Below are 12,745 nucleotides of genomic sequence, written 5' to 3' on the forward strand. Positions count from 1 at the left end.
TTTATCTTCATGTATTTTGGGACTTGCAGTTATTTTCTTTCTTTAAAGAAACTGGTCATTTGTTTTGTACAGTATCCTACAATCTGGACTTCACCATTGTTTGTGCCCTGATTTGACATGTTTTTCTGATTCTTGTAATTCCTATACATTGAAAATTAGATGTAGAGGCTTGATCAAATTGAAGTTTGATGTTTGGAAGTGATGTTTGTACTTCTTGTCCTCAGTTGCTTCAGTTGTGTCTGACTCTTCACAAACCCCATGGACTGGAGCCTGCCAGGCTCTTCTGTCCACGGCAGTTCTCCAAGCAAGAATTCCAGAGTGGGTTGCCATTCCTTCTGCATTGTACTTCTGAAGGGTGTTAATAAAGTCTGATTGTCCGGTTGGTTTTCACTTTTGGTGACCATAGATGATAATTACCTACCTAGATTTATTAAACCAGCAGGGGTTTTTGTATGTTTGAATTAATGTTTATTACTCTCAACCTTGCTGGTTGGAGTAACTTTGTTTTCCTGTTTTTTATCCTTCGTTACTGTCCCACACTTTCTTTTGTTTGCCTCTGTTTCTATATATATGTGTTGTTTTCTGTTCCTCAGGTTTCCGTCTTGGGAAGCTTTGTATATTTTCTTACTTTGTATGTGTATACTCCCTGGATAATCTTCTTTGGTTTAGCTACCACTTCTACTTTAATTTCCCAGAGTTTTCAGTGCAGGTCTTTATTCGAAGCTCCAGAACCACATACAAGAGCTAGATGCCAGGGTCAAGCCCTGGTGGATCCAGGGAGATTTGAAGGAGAGACGGATAGGCGAGGGAAAAACTTATTTATATAGAAATATAAAAGAGATTAAGTAGAAATAGTGTAGTAGGAAAATTAAGTGGAGAAAAGAGGCTGAATAACTTGGTTTACAGGGAAAACCAGTAAAATCTCAGGACAAGAGATTTGCACCATCTACATTGGGCCACCGGCGCCCACTTGAATATCGAAGGGTACCCTGCCTTAGGCTCCCTTTCATGCCGGTCTTAGAAGCCAGGGCAAGTAAGTAGACTTGGTGAGCCTCCCCGCTCCAGATGGGAATTCAGCCAGAAAAGGAGAGGGAGGGAGAGTGAGAAAAAAAGAGAGAGAGAGAGACACGGGGGAGCCAGATTCCCAAGAAACTAGGCCGAGAGACTAGTCCGAGAAACTGGTCCATCCTTTATTGTTCAGAAGGCTATTTTATACTTTTGATGGTACATAGAGATCAACGGGTAACACAAAGTTATGCAGCGTTAGCAGCCCAAACTCATCAAAACCAGGCTTTTCTCTCTGCATACTTAGTTGTATACACAAGTCTCAGGTGATTTACATCATCTTCCGGCCAAAAGGGCCAATTAACATTTTACATCCTTTTTTCTGCTAAGGGTTTGTCAACCAGAAGACTTATTTGTGGTGTTCTTCTTGAAGTCTGCTGCCACTCTCAGAAAGCACTAAATAAAGTTACATTCTTACATAGCAAAGATACAGCAATTTATAACAAGTAAAAGGAGTACAGTGATTTGTAACAAAAGAAAAGTAATTAACTCAGAAGTCTAGTGTTGCTAACATCAAAACTATTATATATCTTTCTCCATATCCCGTTTACATTGATTAACATCCTCCCAGGTGCCTAAAAGATAAAGAATATGGAGGCCTGGCAGCAATCATTGAGTCAACAGTGAAATCCGTCACCAATATGATTTTTAGCTCTTTAGAAAAGGCTCTGTTATCTTTAAGATGTTTTTAAGCTTTGTGCCTCCTGCGGTTGGGGGGCTGCAAGCAATTCACAAGCTGTAAGAGGTCCAGGGGAACCTGTTAGGCAAGCTAGAGAGTTATCAGAGGGGGTTTGAACTGAAACATCCCTTTCAAATGCGGAAGACTAAAGCCCTGAGTTAACTTTTTCCAGAGAGTGTCAGAAAAGTGGAAAAATACAATAAGGCAGGCAGATTCTTATTTTTGGGGGTACGTGCTCAGGAAATACCAGGGGGAAAACCTGAGGCCTGACTCGCCTTGCCCATCAGGCCTCTGCCACATGACCTTGTCACGGGTGGGATTCCTCACGCTGGCTCCCGGCAGGCAGGTATCTTGTAATTCTTATCTAGGTTGCTGAATCATCCTATTCTTTTGGTTTTCTTCTACTTCAGTGTCTGCTGCTTATCTTTCTGCTCATCTAGCTTCCCTTGAAGAACAGTGCAGAAGCTATCTAATCCTGAGTGTCAGTTCAGTTCAGTTCAGTCACTCAGTCGTGTCTCTTTGCGACCCCATGAATCGCAGCACGCCAGGCCTCCCTGTCCATCACCAACTCCCGGAGTTCACTCAGACTCACGTCCATCGAGTCGGTGATGCCATCCAGCCATCTCATCCTCTGTCGTCCCCTTCTCCTCCTGCCCCCAATCCCTCCCAGCATCAGAGTCTTTTCCAGTGAGTCAACTCTTCGCATGAGGTGGCCAAAGTACTGGAGCTTCAGCTTTAGCGTCATTCCTTCCAGAGAAATCCCAGGGCTGATCTCCTTCAGAATGGACTGGTTGGATCTCCTTGCAGTCCAAGGGACTCTCAAGAGTCTTCTCCATCACCACAGTTCAAAAGCATCAATTCTTCGGTGCTCAGCTTTCTTCACAGTCCAACTCTCACTTCCATACATGACCACAGGAAAAACCATAGCCTTGACTAGACAGACCTTTGTTGGCAAAGTAATGTCTCTGCTTTTCAACATGCTACCTAGGTTGCTCATAACTTTTCTTCCAAGGACTAAGCATCTTTTAATTTCATGGCTGCAGTCACCATCTGCAGTGATTTTGGAGCTCCCCAAAATAAAGTCTGACACTGTTTCCACCATTTCCCCATCTATTTGCCATGAAGTGATGGAACCAGATGCCATGATCTTTGTTTTCTGAATGTTGAGCTTTAAGTCAACTTTTTCACTCTCCACTTTCACTTTCATCAAGAGGCTTTTTAGTTCCTCTTCACATTCTGCCATAAGGGTGGTGTCATCTGCATATCTGAAGTTATTGATATTTCTCCCAGCAATCTTGATTCCAGCTTGTGCTTCTTCCAGCCCAGCATTCCTTATGATGTACTCTGCATAGAAGTTAAATAAGCAGGGTGGCATACTCCTTTTCCTCTTTGGAACCAGTCTGTTGTTCCATGTCCAGTTCTAACTGTTGCTTCCTGACCTGCATATGGGTTTCTCAAGAGGCAGGTCAGGTGGTCTGTATTCCCATCTCTTTCAGAATTTTCCACAGTTTATTGTGATCCACATAGTCAAAGGCTTTGGCATAGTCAATAAAGCAGAAATACATGTTTTTCTGGTACTCTCTTGCTTTTTCCGTGATCCAGCGGATGTTGGCCATTTGATCTCTGGTTCCTCTGCCTTTTCTAAAACCAGTTTGAACATCTGGAAGTTCACGGTTCATGTATTGCTGAAGCCTGGCTTGGAGAATTTTAAGCATTACTTTACTAGCGTGTAAGATGAGTGCAATTGTGCGGTAGTTTGAGCATTCTTTGGTATTGCCTTTCTTTGGGATTGGAATGAAAACTGACCTTTTCCAGTCCTGTGGCCACTGCTGAGTTTTCCAAATGTGCTGGCATATTGAGTGTAGCACTTTCACAGCATCGTCTTTCAGGATTTGAAATAGCTCAACTGGAATTCCATCACCTCCACTAGCTTTGTTCATAGTGATGCTCTACGGCCCACTTGATTTCACATTCCAGGATGTCTGGCTCTAGGTGAGTGATCACACCATCGTGATTATCTGGGTTGTGAAGATCTTTTTGTACAGTTCTTCTGTGTATTCTTGCCACCTCTTCTTAATATCTTCTGCTTCTGTTAGGTCCATACCATATCTGTCCTTTATCAAGCCCATCTTTGCATGAAATGTTCCCATGGTATCTCTAACTTTCTTGAAGAGATCTCTTGTCTTTCCCATTCTGTTCTTTTCCTCTATTTCTTTGCATTGATTGCTGAGGAAGGCTTTCTTATCTCTTCTTGCTATTCTCTGGAGCTCTGCATTCAGATGCTTATATCTTTCCTTTTCTCCTTTGTAGATGCTTTTTGACATTTGGTCCTTATTCTTTTCCTCTTACATTTCCATGTTTTAAATAACATTCTCTATTCTGATTAATTCCAAATGTTTATGCTTCAGTCTTTTAGATTTAAAATATATAGAATCGAGAAGACATTGGCAGATTTTGTGGAAAGTCTTGAAGGTAGAATAACTACTCGGATCTGTGTTTTGTTAGGGTGTGAGGGCTGAATCTTTATACTTCCCAACACAGTCTTTGAATGTGGGTTTCCATGGGGAAGTGGTATGACCATGGGTGAAGCAACTCTTTTCAGCTGATGCATTCTACATAGATGGGGGCTGTCAGTTGGTGGCATTTCCAGCAGCTCAAGGAGTAAGTCCTTTCTTTCTTTAAAAAAAAAATTATTTATTTATGGCTGCATTGGGTCTTAGCTCTTCATTATGGCCTGTGGGCTTCTCTCTAGTCATGATGTGTGGACTCCAGAGTGCAAGGGCTCTGTAGTTGTGGCATGCAGGCTCTCTAATTGGGGTGCATGGGGTTAGTAGTTGGAGCTTGTGGGCTTAGTTGCCCCTCGACATTGGCATCTTAGTTCACCAACCAGGGATCAAAACTGCATCCCCTGCATTCGAAGGCAGGTTCTTAGCTGCTGGAAGTCCCAGTCATTTATTTTTAAATGTGATCTGGTGTCACATGACAGCATCTGCTACACTGCCATTTCCTCCCATCTCATCGGTCTACCTGTTCAGTGACTTAGGAGTCACTTTTCATCCGCCTCCCCCCCCCCCCCCCCCCCGCCCTGTCCTTTGTTCTTTTGACACATTTTCTGCCTTCAAAGTACATATCTCAAATGTTCTTCTCCTCAAGTCAGGTCAGATGTTAGTGTCTGACTCTTTGCAACCCCATGGACTGGAGCCTGCCAGGCTCCTCTGTCTGGGGAGTTCTCCGAGCAAGAATACCAAAGTGGGTATCCATTCTCTTCTCCAGGGATCTTCCCAACCTAGGGATCGAACCCAGGCTTCCTGCATTGCAGGCAGATTCTTTACCATCTGAGCCACCTTTTCCTCCTAGCCCCTGCCAATGACACCTTTCTCTTTCTTCTCCCCTGGTCTCCCAAGTGGTTTCCTCACCTTTAATTTTGCTCATCGCCAAGCTCTGCCACTTAGCGGAGAGTAGTCCTCTATATCTTAATCAGATCTGTCTGCATTTTTGCCACTTTTTAAAGTCTTCTCTTTGTGCTTACAATAAAATGCCAGTTATTTACCCTGGCCTGCAAGGTCTGACTGACTCTTGCCTCTGTCTATAACCTGTCAGATTATGGTATCCCCTTCTCCATCTGTGCTTCAGCTGCACTGGTTTTCTCTCATTTCACAAAAATAGCCAAACTGTTTCTCTTCTCGGGGCTTTAGCCTGTCCCTGTGTCTGGAATGGCAGCTATCTTTGCCTTTCACATCCTTTTTGTCTCAGCTTAAATGTCACCTCCTAATACTGCACTGAAAGACAAAAGATTCTTGTCTTCCTTCTCATTTTTCCCCACCCCTGTGTTATAGTCGTTTGTTTCCTTTAGAACCTTTGCTGCATTTTTTTTGTTGTTTTGAAACAAAATAATTTTTATTTCCTAACCCATGGCAAACATATACATCCAGTATGTACTTATCTTGCATACTCAGTCACAGATGACTTCCAAACTACAACCGCCTTCATATTTAAGCAGGAACTAAAAGTTACCTTAGTTGACATGATAAATGCTCTTAGATGGATCATGTATGAATATATTGGATTGGTGACAGCAGAATCTGACTGATTAGTTCTATAAGTTTAAAGCTTGGAAAAGCTGCTACGTTCACATCTAACACTTTCCGACAAGTAGGATGCAGCAATATCAGCTTGTATTCCAGAGAAATTTCCTTAGTTTTTCTGGTGATGGAACCACTCATCCACATCTGTTGGTATTGTGCAGGCAGATTCACATGGTGGTGGTAAAGTATCCACAATGGCTTTGGAAGCATCAGGATCACACTGGAAGGGGCTCTCAGACACGGTGGTGTTCATGCAGCTGATTCCTTTTCCATCAGTTTTCTTAATCACTAATGCTCTCCAATAGTCATGAGTGCTCTCAATAATGTCAATTGCCAAGTTCTTATCTTTAAATTCTGCATTGAAAGCAAACTCATTCTCAGGTTTTCCATCTGGAACCTTGTACCTCCTAAACCAATCCACAATAGCTTCCAGGTAGCCGGGTTTCAGCCGCTTGACATCATTAATATCATTATAATTGGCTGCATCAGGATCTTCCACATTAATAGCAATGACTTTCCAGTCGGTTTCCCCTTTGTCAGTCATCGCCAGAATGCCCAGAACTTTCACTCTGATAATTTCCCCTCGTGCACACACCTTGCTTCCAATTTCACACACATCGGTTGGGTCATTGTCACCACAACAGCCAGTGTGTTTGTCATTGTGTCCTCGGTCTTCCCAAGTGAGGGATGGCACCGTAGTTCCAGATATATCCTTTATAAGGGAACAGATTTGCAACATAACGGAGTTTTCCTTTCTTCACATCTTGTTTAATTGGGTTTAAAGGGTTCTTTGTAGCAATCTCCATTTTTGCATTCGACCAGCGTGGTACTTCAACAACCATGTGAAACACTTCCTTATCTGCATAAATTGGAGTATCATGAAATGGAGAGATATATTGTCCTTTTTCATTTTTGAGGAAGACTCGGTACTCGAGGGTGAAGGGCGCCGCACGCTCCTCGCTGCTGAAGCCGCTCATCCTGCTGGAGACCAGCCGCCGCCGCTGCTACTGCTACAGAGCCATGTAAACCCGCACGTGGCACCGACTGACAAGAAGTGAGCTCCGCGCCTGCGCACTGCGGAGACTGGCCCCTTTGCTGCATTTTTAATGTTAATAGTATTTTACTTGTTTTGTATTCTTTTGTATTTATGTTCTTCTAGGATGTGAAGAAACCCCATTATGGCAGGAGTCATGTCTGTCTCATTCACTGTTCTTGGCATGAAGCATAGCACTTGATATTTCCTGAATAAAAAAGAAAGATAGTATTAAGTCATGTCCAGCTCTTGCCTGGAGAATCCCCGGGACGGGGGAGCCTGGTGGGCTGCCGTCTGTGGGGTCACACAGGGTCGGACACGACTGAAATGACTTAGCAGCAGCAGCAGCAGCAGCAGCAGCAGCTCTTTGTAACACTGTGGACTGTAGTCTGCCAGGCTCCTCTGTCCATGGCATTCTACAGGCAAGAATACTGGAGTGGGTTGCCATTTCCTTCTCCAGGGGATCTTCCTGACCCAGGAATAGAACCCAGGTTCTCCACCATTGCAGGCAGGTTCGTTAGCAACTGAGCTACATGGGAAGCCCTTGAATAAATGTAATAAGTTCTTTCTGAAAGCCTTCAGTATTGAGGTTTCCTTTTTCCTGTTAGTAACATAGCCCAACTCAGACTGGGGACTTGTGAATCAGCTTATATACCGTTTCCCTCAGTTCTTTCCCTTAATCCATTCAACTGCTGTGTTCTGTCAGTTTAAACTATCATCTCTCATCATTAAAATCATTAATAATCTGTTGCCCCATCCCACTCCCATCAAACACCATCTTAATTCTTTTATGTCATCACACATAATTGGTCTTGGTAAAAATATATTATAACCATTCATTTTTTGCTTAAAAATTTTGAGTTTTTCATTTTTGTTTACAGGGTACGTGCGTTTCCTAGCTTTGTTTACAGGCCCCATCTGCCTTTTACCTTCCTCTCTACTGTCGTTTCCAGCCAGGCCTCTCCTTGTACACTGTGGTCCAGTAGCACTGATCAAATAGGGTCATTCTGAATAATCTGACGTTCGGAGCCTCCATGTCTTTGTTTTGTTCTCCCACCCTTCACCTTCCCCTTGGGCAATTGATATTCAGCCTCAAAAACCTGCCCTGATATTAATCTCATCTGTGTTCAATATCTGGTACGAATCACCACTGAATATAATATATTATTATGATCACTTATTTGCCTGAGATGCTTCCTAGACTGAATTCTTTGTGTCACAGGTGTCTTATTACCTTGTATGCCTATTACTTAATACGGAATCTCACATATAGAAGATGCTTAATATTAAGTTGTTTCTAAATGAAATCTAGTATAACTCATTCATTTTACAGATGAGGAAAATGAGGCATAGAGAGATAAGTGACTTACCAAAGGCCATCCACTAGTTTGGTTAAAAGTAATCATTACTGCTATTTGCATATTATAGGCCCTATACTTACCTACCTCTTTTATTTTGTCTTTTTTTTTTTTTCCTTCTATGAACAAAGTTGAAGTGAAGTGAAGTAAAAGTCACTCAGTTGTGTCCGAGTCTTTGTGACCCCATGGACTGTAGCCTGCCAGGCTCCTCTGTCCATGGAATTCTCTAGGCCAGAGTACTGGAGTGGGTAGCTATTCCCCTCTCCAGGAGATCTTCCCAACCCAGGGATCGAACCCAGGTCTCCCAAATTGCAGGCAGATTCTTTACCCTAAGAGCCACCAGGGAAGCCCCTGAGTACTGGAGTGGGTAGGCTGTCCCTTCTCCAGCAGATCTTTGCGATCGAACTGGGGTCTCCTGCATTGCAGGCAGATTCTTAACCAGCTGAGCTACCAGGGAAGCCCAAGTAAACAAGGTTACTGTGGTTAAAACTGTGGACGCTGAAGTCAAACTGCTTTTGATTCTTTTTTTGTTGTTGTTGTTAATTTTTTTTTTTAGTTTTTTATTTTTTTAATTTTAAAATCTTTAATTCTTACATGCGTTCCCAAACATGAACCCCCCTCCCACCTCCCTCCCCATAACATCTCTCTGGGTCATCCCCATGCACCAGCCCCAAGCATGCTGTATCCTGCGTCAGACATACTGGCGATTCAACTGCTTTTGATTCTTGATTCTGCCGCATACTTTGACCTTGAGTAAGTTCCTTAACCCCTTTAAGCTTTAGTTTCCTCAGCTGTGGGATGGTAATAATCATAGTTCCTTTACAATATTATTTTAAAGAGTAAATGAGATAATCTGAGTAAAGGGTTTAGAACAATGCTTGGCACAGAGTAAATAGTAAATGTAGTCATTATTGTTACTATTAGCATCTATCAAAGTTTACTGGCCACAGTGCCTCCTGGAAAAGGCATGAGATTTAGTTATTACAAGCTGGTTCTGGTTCTCTTATAGGCAAGCTGACTGATAGAACAGCAAGCATTTTCCAAAGCAACCGAATGAAACTGAAGCTGGTCAACATTCAGAAAGCTAAAATATCCACAGCTGCATTCGTAAAAGCCTTCTGCCATCACAAACTCATTGAACTGGATGCTACTGCAGTACACACTGACCTCTCAATCCCAGACATCCTAAGTGGCCTCTGCAGCAATAGCTGGATCCAAGGAAACCTCCGACGTCTCATCCTGGACTCAACAAGCATCCCTCGAGATTCAAGACTCTTGTTCTTTGGCCAGCTTACTGGTCTTCGTGTTTTAAGCGTTTTTAACGTTTGCTTTCATAGTGAAGACCTGGCTCATGTTTCGCAGTTACCCAAACTGGAAAGCTTGGATATCTCTAATACTCTGGTCACTAACATCTCTGCACTGCTTACCTGTAAGGACCGACTCCGATCTCTTACAATGCACTATCTAAAATGTCTGACCATGACCAAACCGCAGATTCTCGCAGTCATTAGAGAGCTTAAATGTCTGCTTCACCTTGATATTTCTGATCACAGGCAACTCAGGTCAGATCTGGCTTTCCATTTGCTACAGCAGAAAGATATTCTGCCTAATATTGAGTCCCTGGACATTTCTGGGGGTAGTTACATCACTGATGGAGCTGTAGAACTATTTATACAACAACGGCCTGCGATGCAATTTGTGGGACTGTTGGCTACAGATGCTGGTTATTCTGACTTCTTTGCTGCAAAGGAAGGCTTGAGGGTTCGTTCTTTTCTGAAATAAGTTTGTTTCATTTGTTCAGAACATTATTAAGCTTTCTTTGTGTATCAGAATCTGTACTAGGCATTTAGGTTACAAAGACAGATTAACAGTTCTTAAGGAGCTTAATGATTAAGAATTATTGTGTAACTACTATGTGGTATGAGGTTGTGAAAATATAACCTTAAACTAGATGCAGCCCTAGCCTCCAGTATCTTCAAGTCCAGGCTAGCGCGATAACGATAAGCGGAGCCATTTCACATTACCTCTTACGTGCCAGTTGGCATGTTTTGCACATTGTTTTCTATTTGAAACCTCCCATTTTACAGATGAGGACGTTAAGCTGTTTATCCACAGTCACAGAACTGTTAAATGATAGAGCTGGTCGTATATTTGGGTCTTTGTGAAACTAATGCTTTCGCCTCTAGTAACAGCTAAATATAATGAATAAGGCAGGTGATGTATGCCTAACGCCGTTTTTGAACGCAATTTTTAAAAGACCCTGAAGGAAAACGTACTGTATATTGCTAGACTATGTTTATAGCCTCTAGTGGTGCTGTTTTTTAAAGAGCATATATTTAAATATTTATGTCCTAGAATACTTTTTAAAAACAGTGGCTTTCTATCTTAGTTGTACATTCTAATCACTTTGGGAGTTTTAAAATACACTGATGCTTGTGGCCTATTCCCTAGAGATTCCAATGTAACTGGTCTGGGATTTGGCCTGGGCATTAAGTAATTCTAATGTGGAGCCAAAGTTCAGAACAATGACTTCAAAAGAACCCATTAAAAACAATGACTTATGTAATTTTTACTGGGGTGAGAGTAAAGTGACTTGCAATCATTAGTTTTTTCACATTTTATTCTGTTGATTTAAAAATACCAATTGTGTCTTAAAGTTTTTAAATTTTAAATGACTTCTTAATGAACACATGAAGCTATCAGTTGCCTCATTAGGCTACAAATAGATAATTTGAACTTTCAGATTAAATGTGTATAGTAGAGAATTATTTGCCAAGAATGTACACCTAGGTCTGTCTCAGATTAATGGCGCTTAGTGTCCCAATGATCAAAAGAACCACAGCAATTAAAAAAAAAAAAAGATTTTTAACACATCAACTCATGATATGTACAGTAATATTGCCAAGTGCTAGAATATTTGTAGAGAGATTATGCATGTAGTTAAGATACTGTCAAAGCCAGTATACCAAAAGAAAATGAGACAAGTTTTCTTTCAGAAAACTTTATCTGGTACACATGTAAGTTTAATTTATTTTGAAAATGTTAAATAATGCATTGTATACAGTGTTGGATATTTTAGGGGAGGGACAGAAGAGACCACAATCTTCCCAGTACTAAGAAATTCTAAAGATCCTAATCCAGACTTAGTGGAGTATAAGGTATGGTAAATTTAAAAGGCGTGTTTCAAAAAATCTTATATTTAAGAGAAATATGTATTTTTCAAATCAGATGTGAAATATAAGCATTTTTGTTGTTTGGGTTGATCAAAAGTTTGCTTAAAATGGATAAAATTAAGGGTTAGTGAAAACCTTCTAACAGAACAGGTATGTGTTATTTTCTTGTACCTAATGTTAGAGTGGGCAGTGTGTACTTAATTTCTTTAAAATGGTTGGAAAGGGCACCCACCATTTAGTCTTAAGGGCCATATAACATTTTCATTTGCTAGGAAGTCCTTGCTGATCCACTGGTGGGGTGTCTCAAGAATTAGAATTGTTTTGTGCTGGCATCTGTAGGATACCTTGGAGAGAGTGGGTGATGCAACAGCTGTCTGGTCTTCTGCTTAGTCTTACAATGGCTTATCCTGTGTTTTTCTTTCAACTCTTACATCTAGATTATCGCAAAGCTTAAAAATCTAGACTATATCCATTGTTTGGATTGTTAATAATGTGTAGATGCCTGCACAGTTGATCTACATATAGTACTTGAAAACCATTTTGGAATAATTTTTAATGTGGCAGATCACTAACTTTAAACATTTTGCCAGATTTGTCTTACCCTATTCTGTCTCTATACATGCAATTTTTAATACACACACACACGCATGCATATATGGCTGTGCTAGGTCTTAGTTGCAGAATGTGGGATCTTTAGTTGTAGCATATGGGATCTACTTCCCTGACCAGGGATCAAACCCAGGCTCCTTATAAGCGCGAAGTCTAGCCACTGGACCACCAGGGAAGTCCCCACACACAGTTTTTTTCTTGAGGGTAGGTTGCATACAACATGCCCCTCTGCCCATTAATATACTTTAGTTTGTATTTCCTAGAGAAGAAAGATAGTCTCTTTGACTCTCTGAGAGCACAGGTAATCTCAAGGATGACCACAGTGCAGCTGTCAAATTTCAGGAAATTTAACATCGATACAATACTCTTATATATAAATCTACTATATGTGTTTCCAGTGTTGATTTTCCCAGTTTAACGCTGTTTATAAAATATTTTTCCTTTTAGTCCATGATTATTTTTACATTCAGTTGTCATATGTGTGCTTAGTCATGTCCAGCTCTTTGTGACCCCATGAACTGTAACCTGCCAAGCTCCTCTGTCCGCAGAATTTTCCAGGCAGTAATAGTGGAGTGGGTTGCTATTTCCTACTCCAGGGGACCCTGGCCCAGGGATTGAACCAGCATCTCCCGCATTTCCAGGCTACCCGGAAAGCCTCAGGTGTCACAGTCCTTCCTTTTCTTCATTACATTGATGTTTTTGAAGAATACAAACATTGTTTCGTTTGCTTTTTTTGAAGAATG

At 41.4% G+C, this 12,745-nt stretch overlaps 2 protein-coding genes across 5 annotated transcripts in view; one reads left to right on the top strand and one right to left on the bottom strand.

The window, feature by feature from the left end:
* Window positions 1–12,745, top strand: part of ZYG11A (zyg-11 family member A, cell cycle regulator) — a 75,492-nt gene that overhangs the window by 24,064 nt on the left and 38,683 nt on the right. For 3 of the 4 annotated variants that reach the window (XM_004001985.6, XM_060409277.1, XM_060409280.1), the window contains one exon: window positions 9,230–9,981. The exons of the other annotated variant lie outside the window; for it this stretch is intronic. In XM_004001985.6, coding sequence (XP_004002034.3) covers window positions 9,230–9,981 — 752 coding nt within the window. The remainder of the gene's footprint in view (window positions 1–9,229; window positions 9,982–12,745) is intronic. 4 annotated transcript variants of the gene reach the window in all.
* Window positions 5,611–6,918, bottom strand: LOC105609512 (inorganic pyrophosphatase-like). Its single transcript, XM_042248231.2, is given in 2 exon segments — window positions 5,611–6,512; window positions 6,514–6,918. Coding segments are annotated over 2 exon segments (867 nt in total). The 5' UTR covers window positions 6,807–6,918; the 3' UTR covers window positions 5,611–5,938.

The sequence above is a fragment of the Ovis aries genome, chromosome 1 (genome assembly GCF_016772045.2).
Source record: "Ovis aries strain OAR_USU_Benz2616 breed Rambouillet chromosome 1, ARS-UI_Ramb_v3.0, whole genome shotgun sequence".
NCBI lineage: Eukaryota > Metazoa > Chordata > Mammalia > Artiodactyla > Bovidae > Ovis > Ovis aries.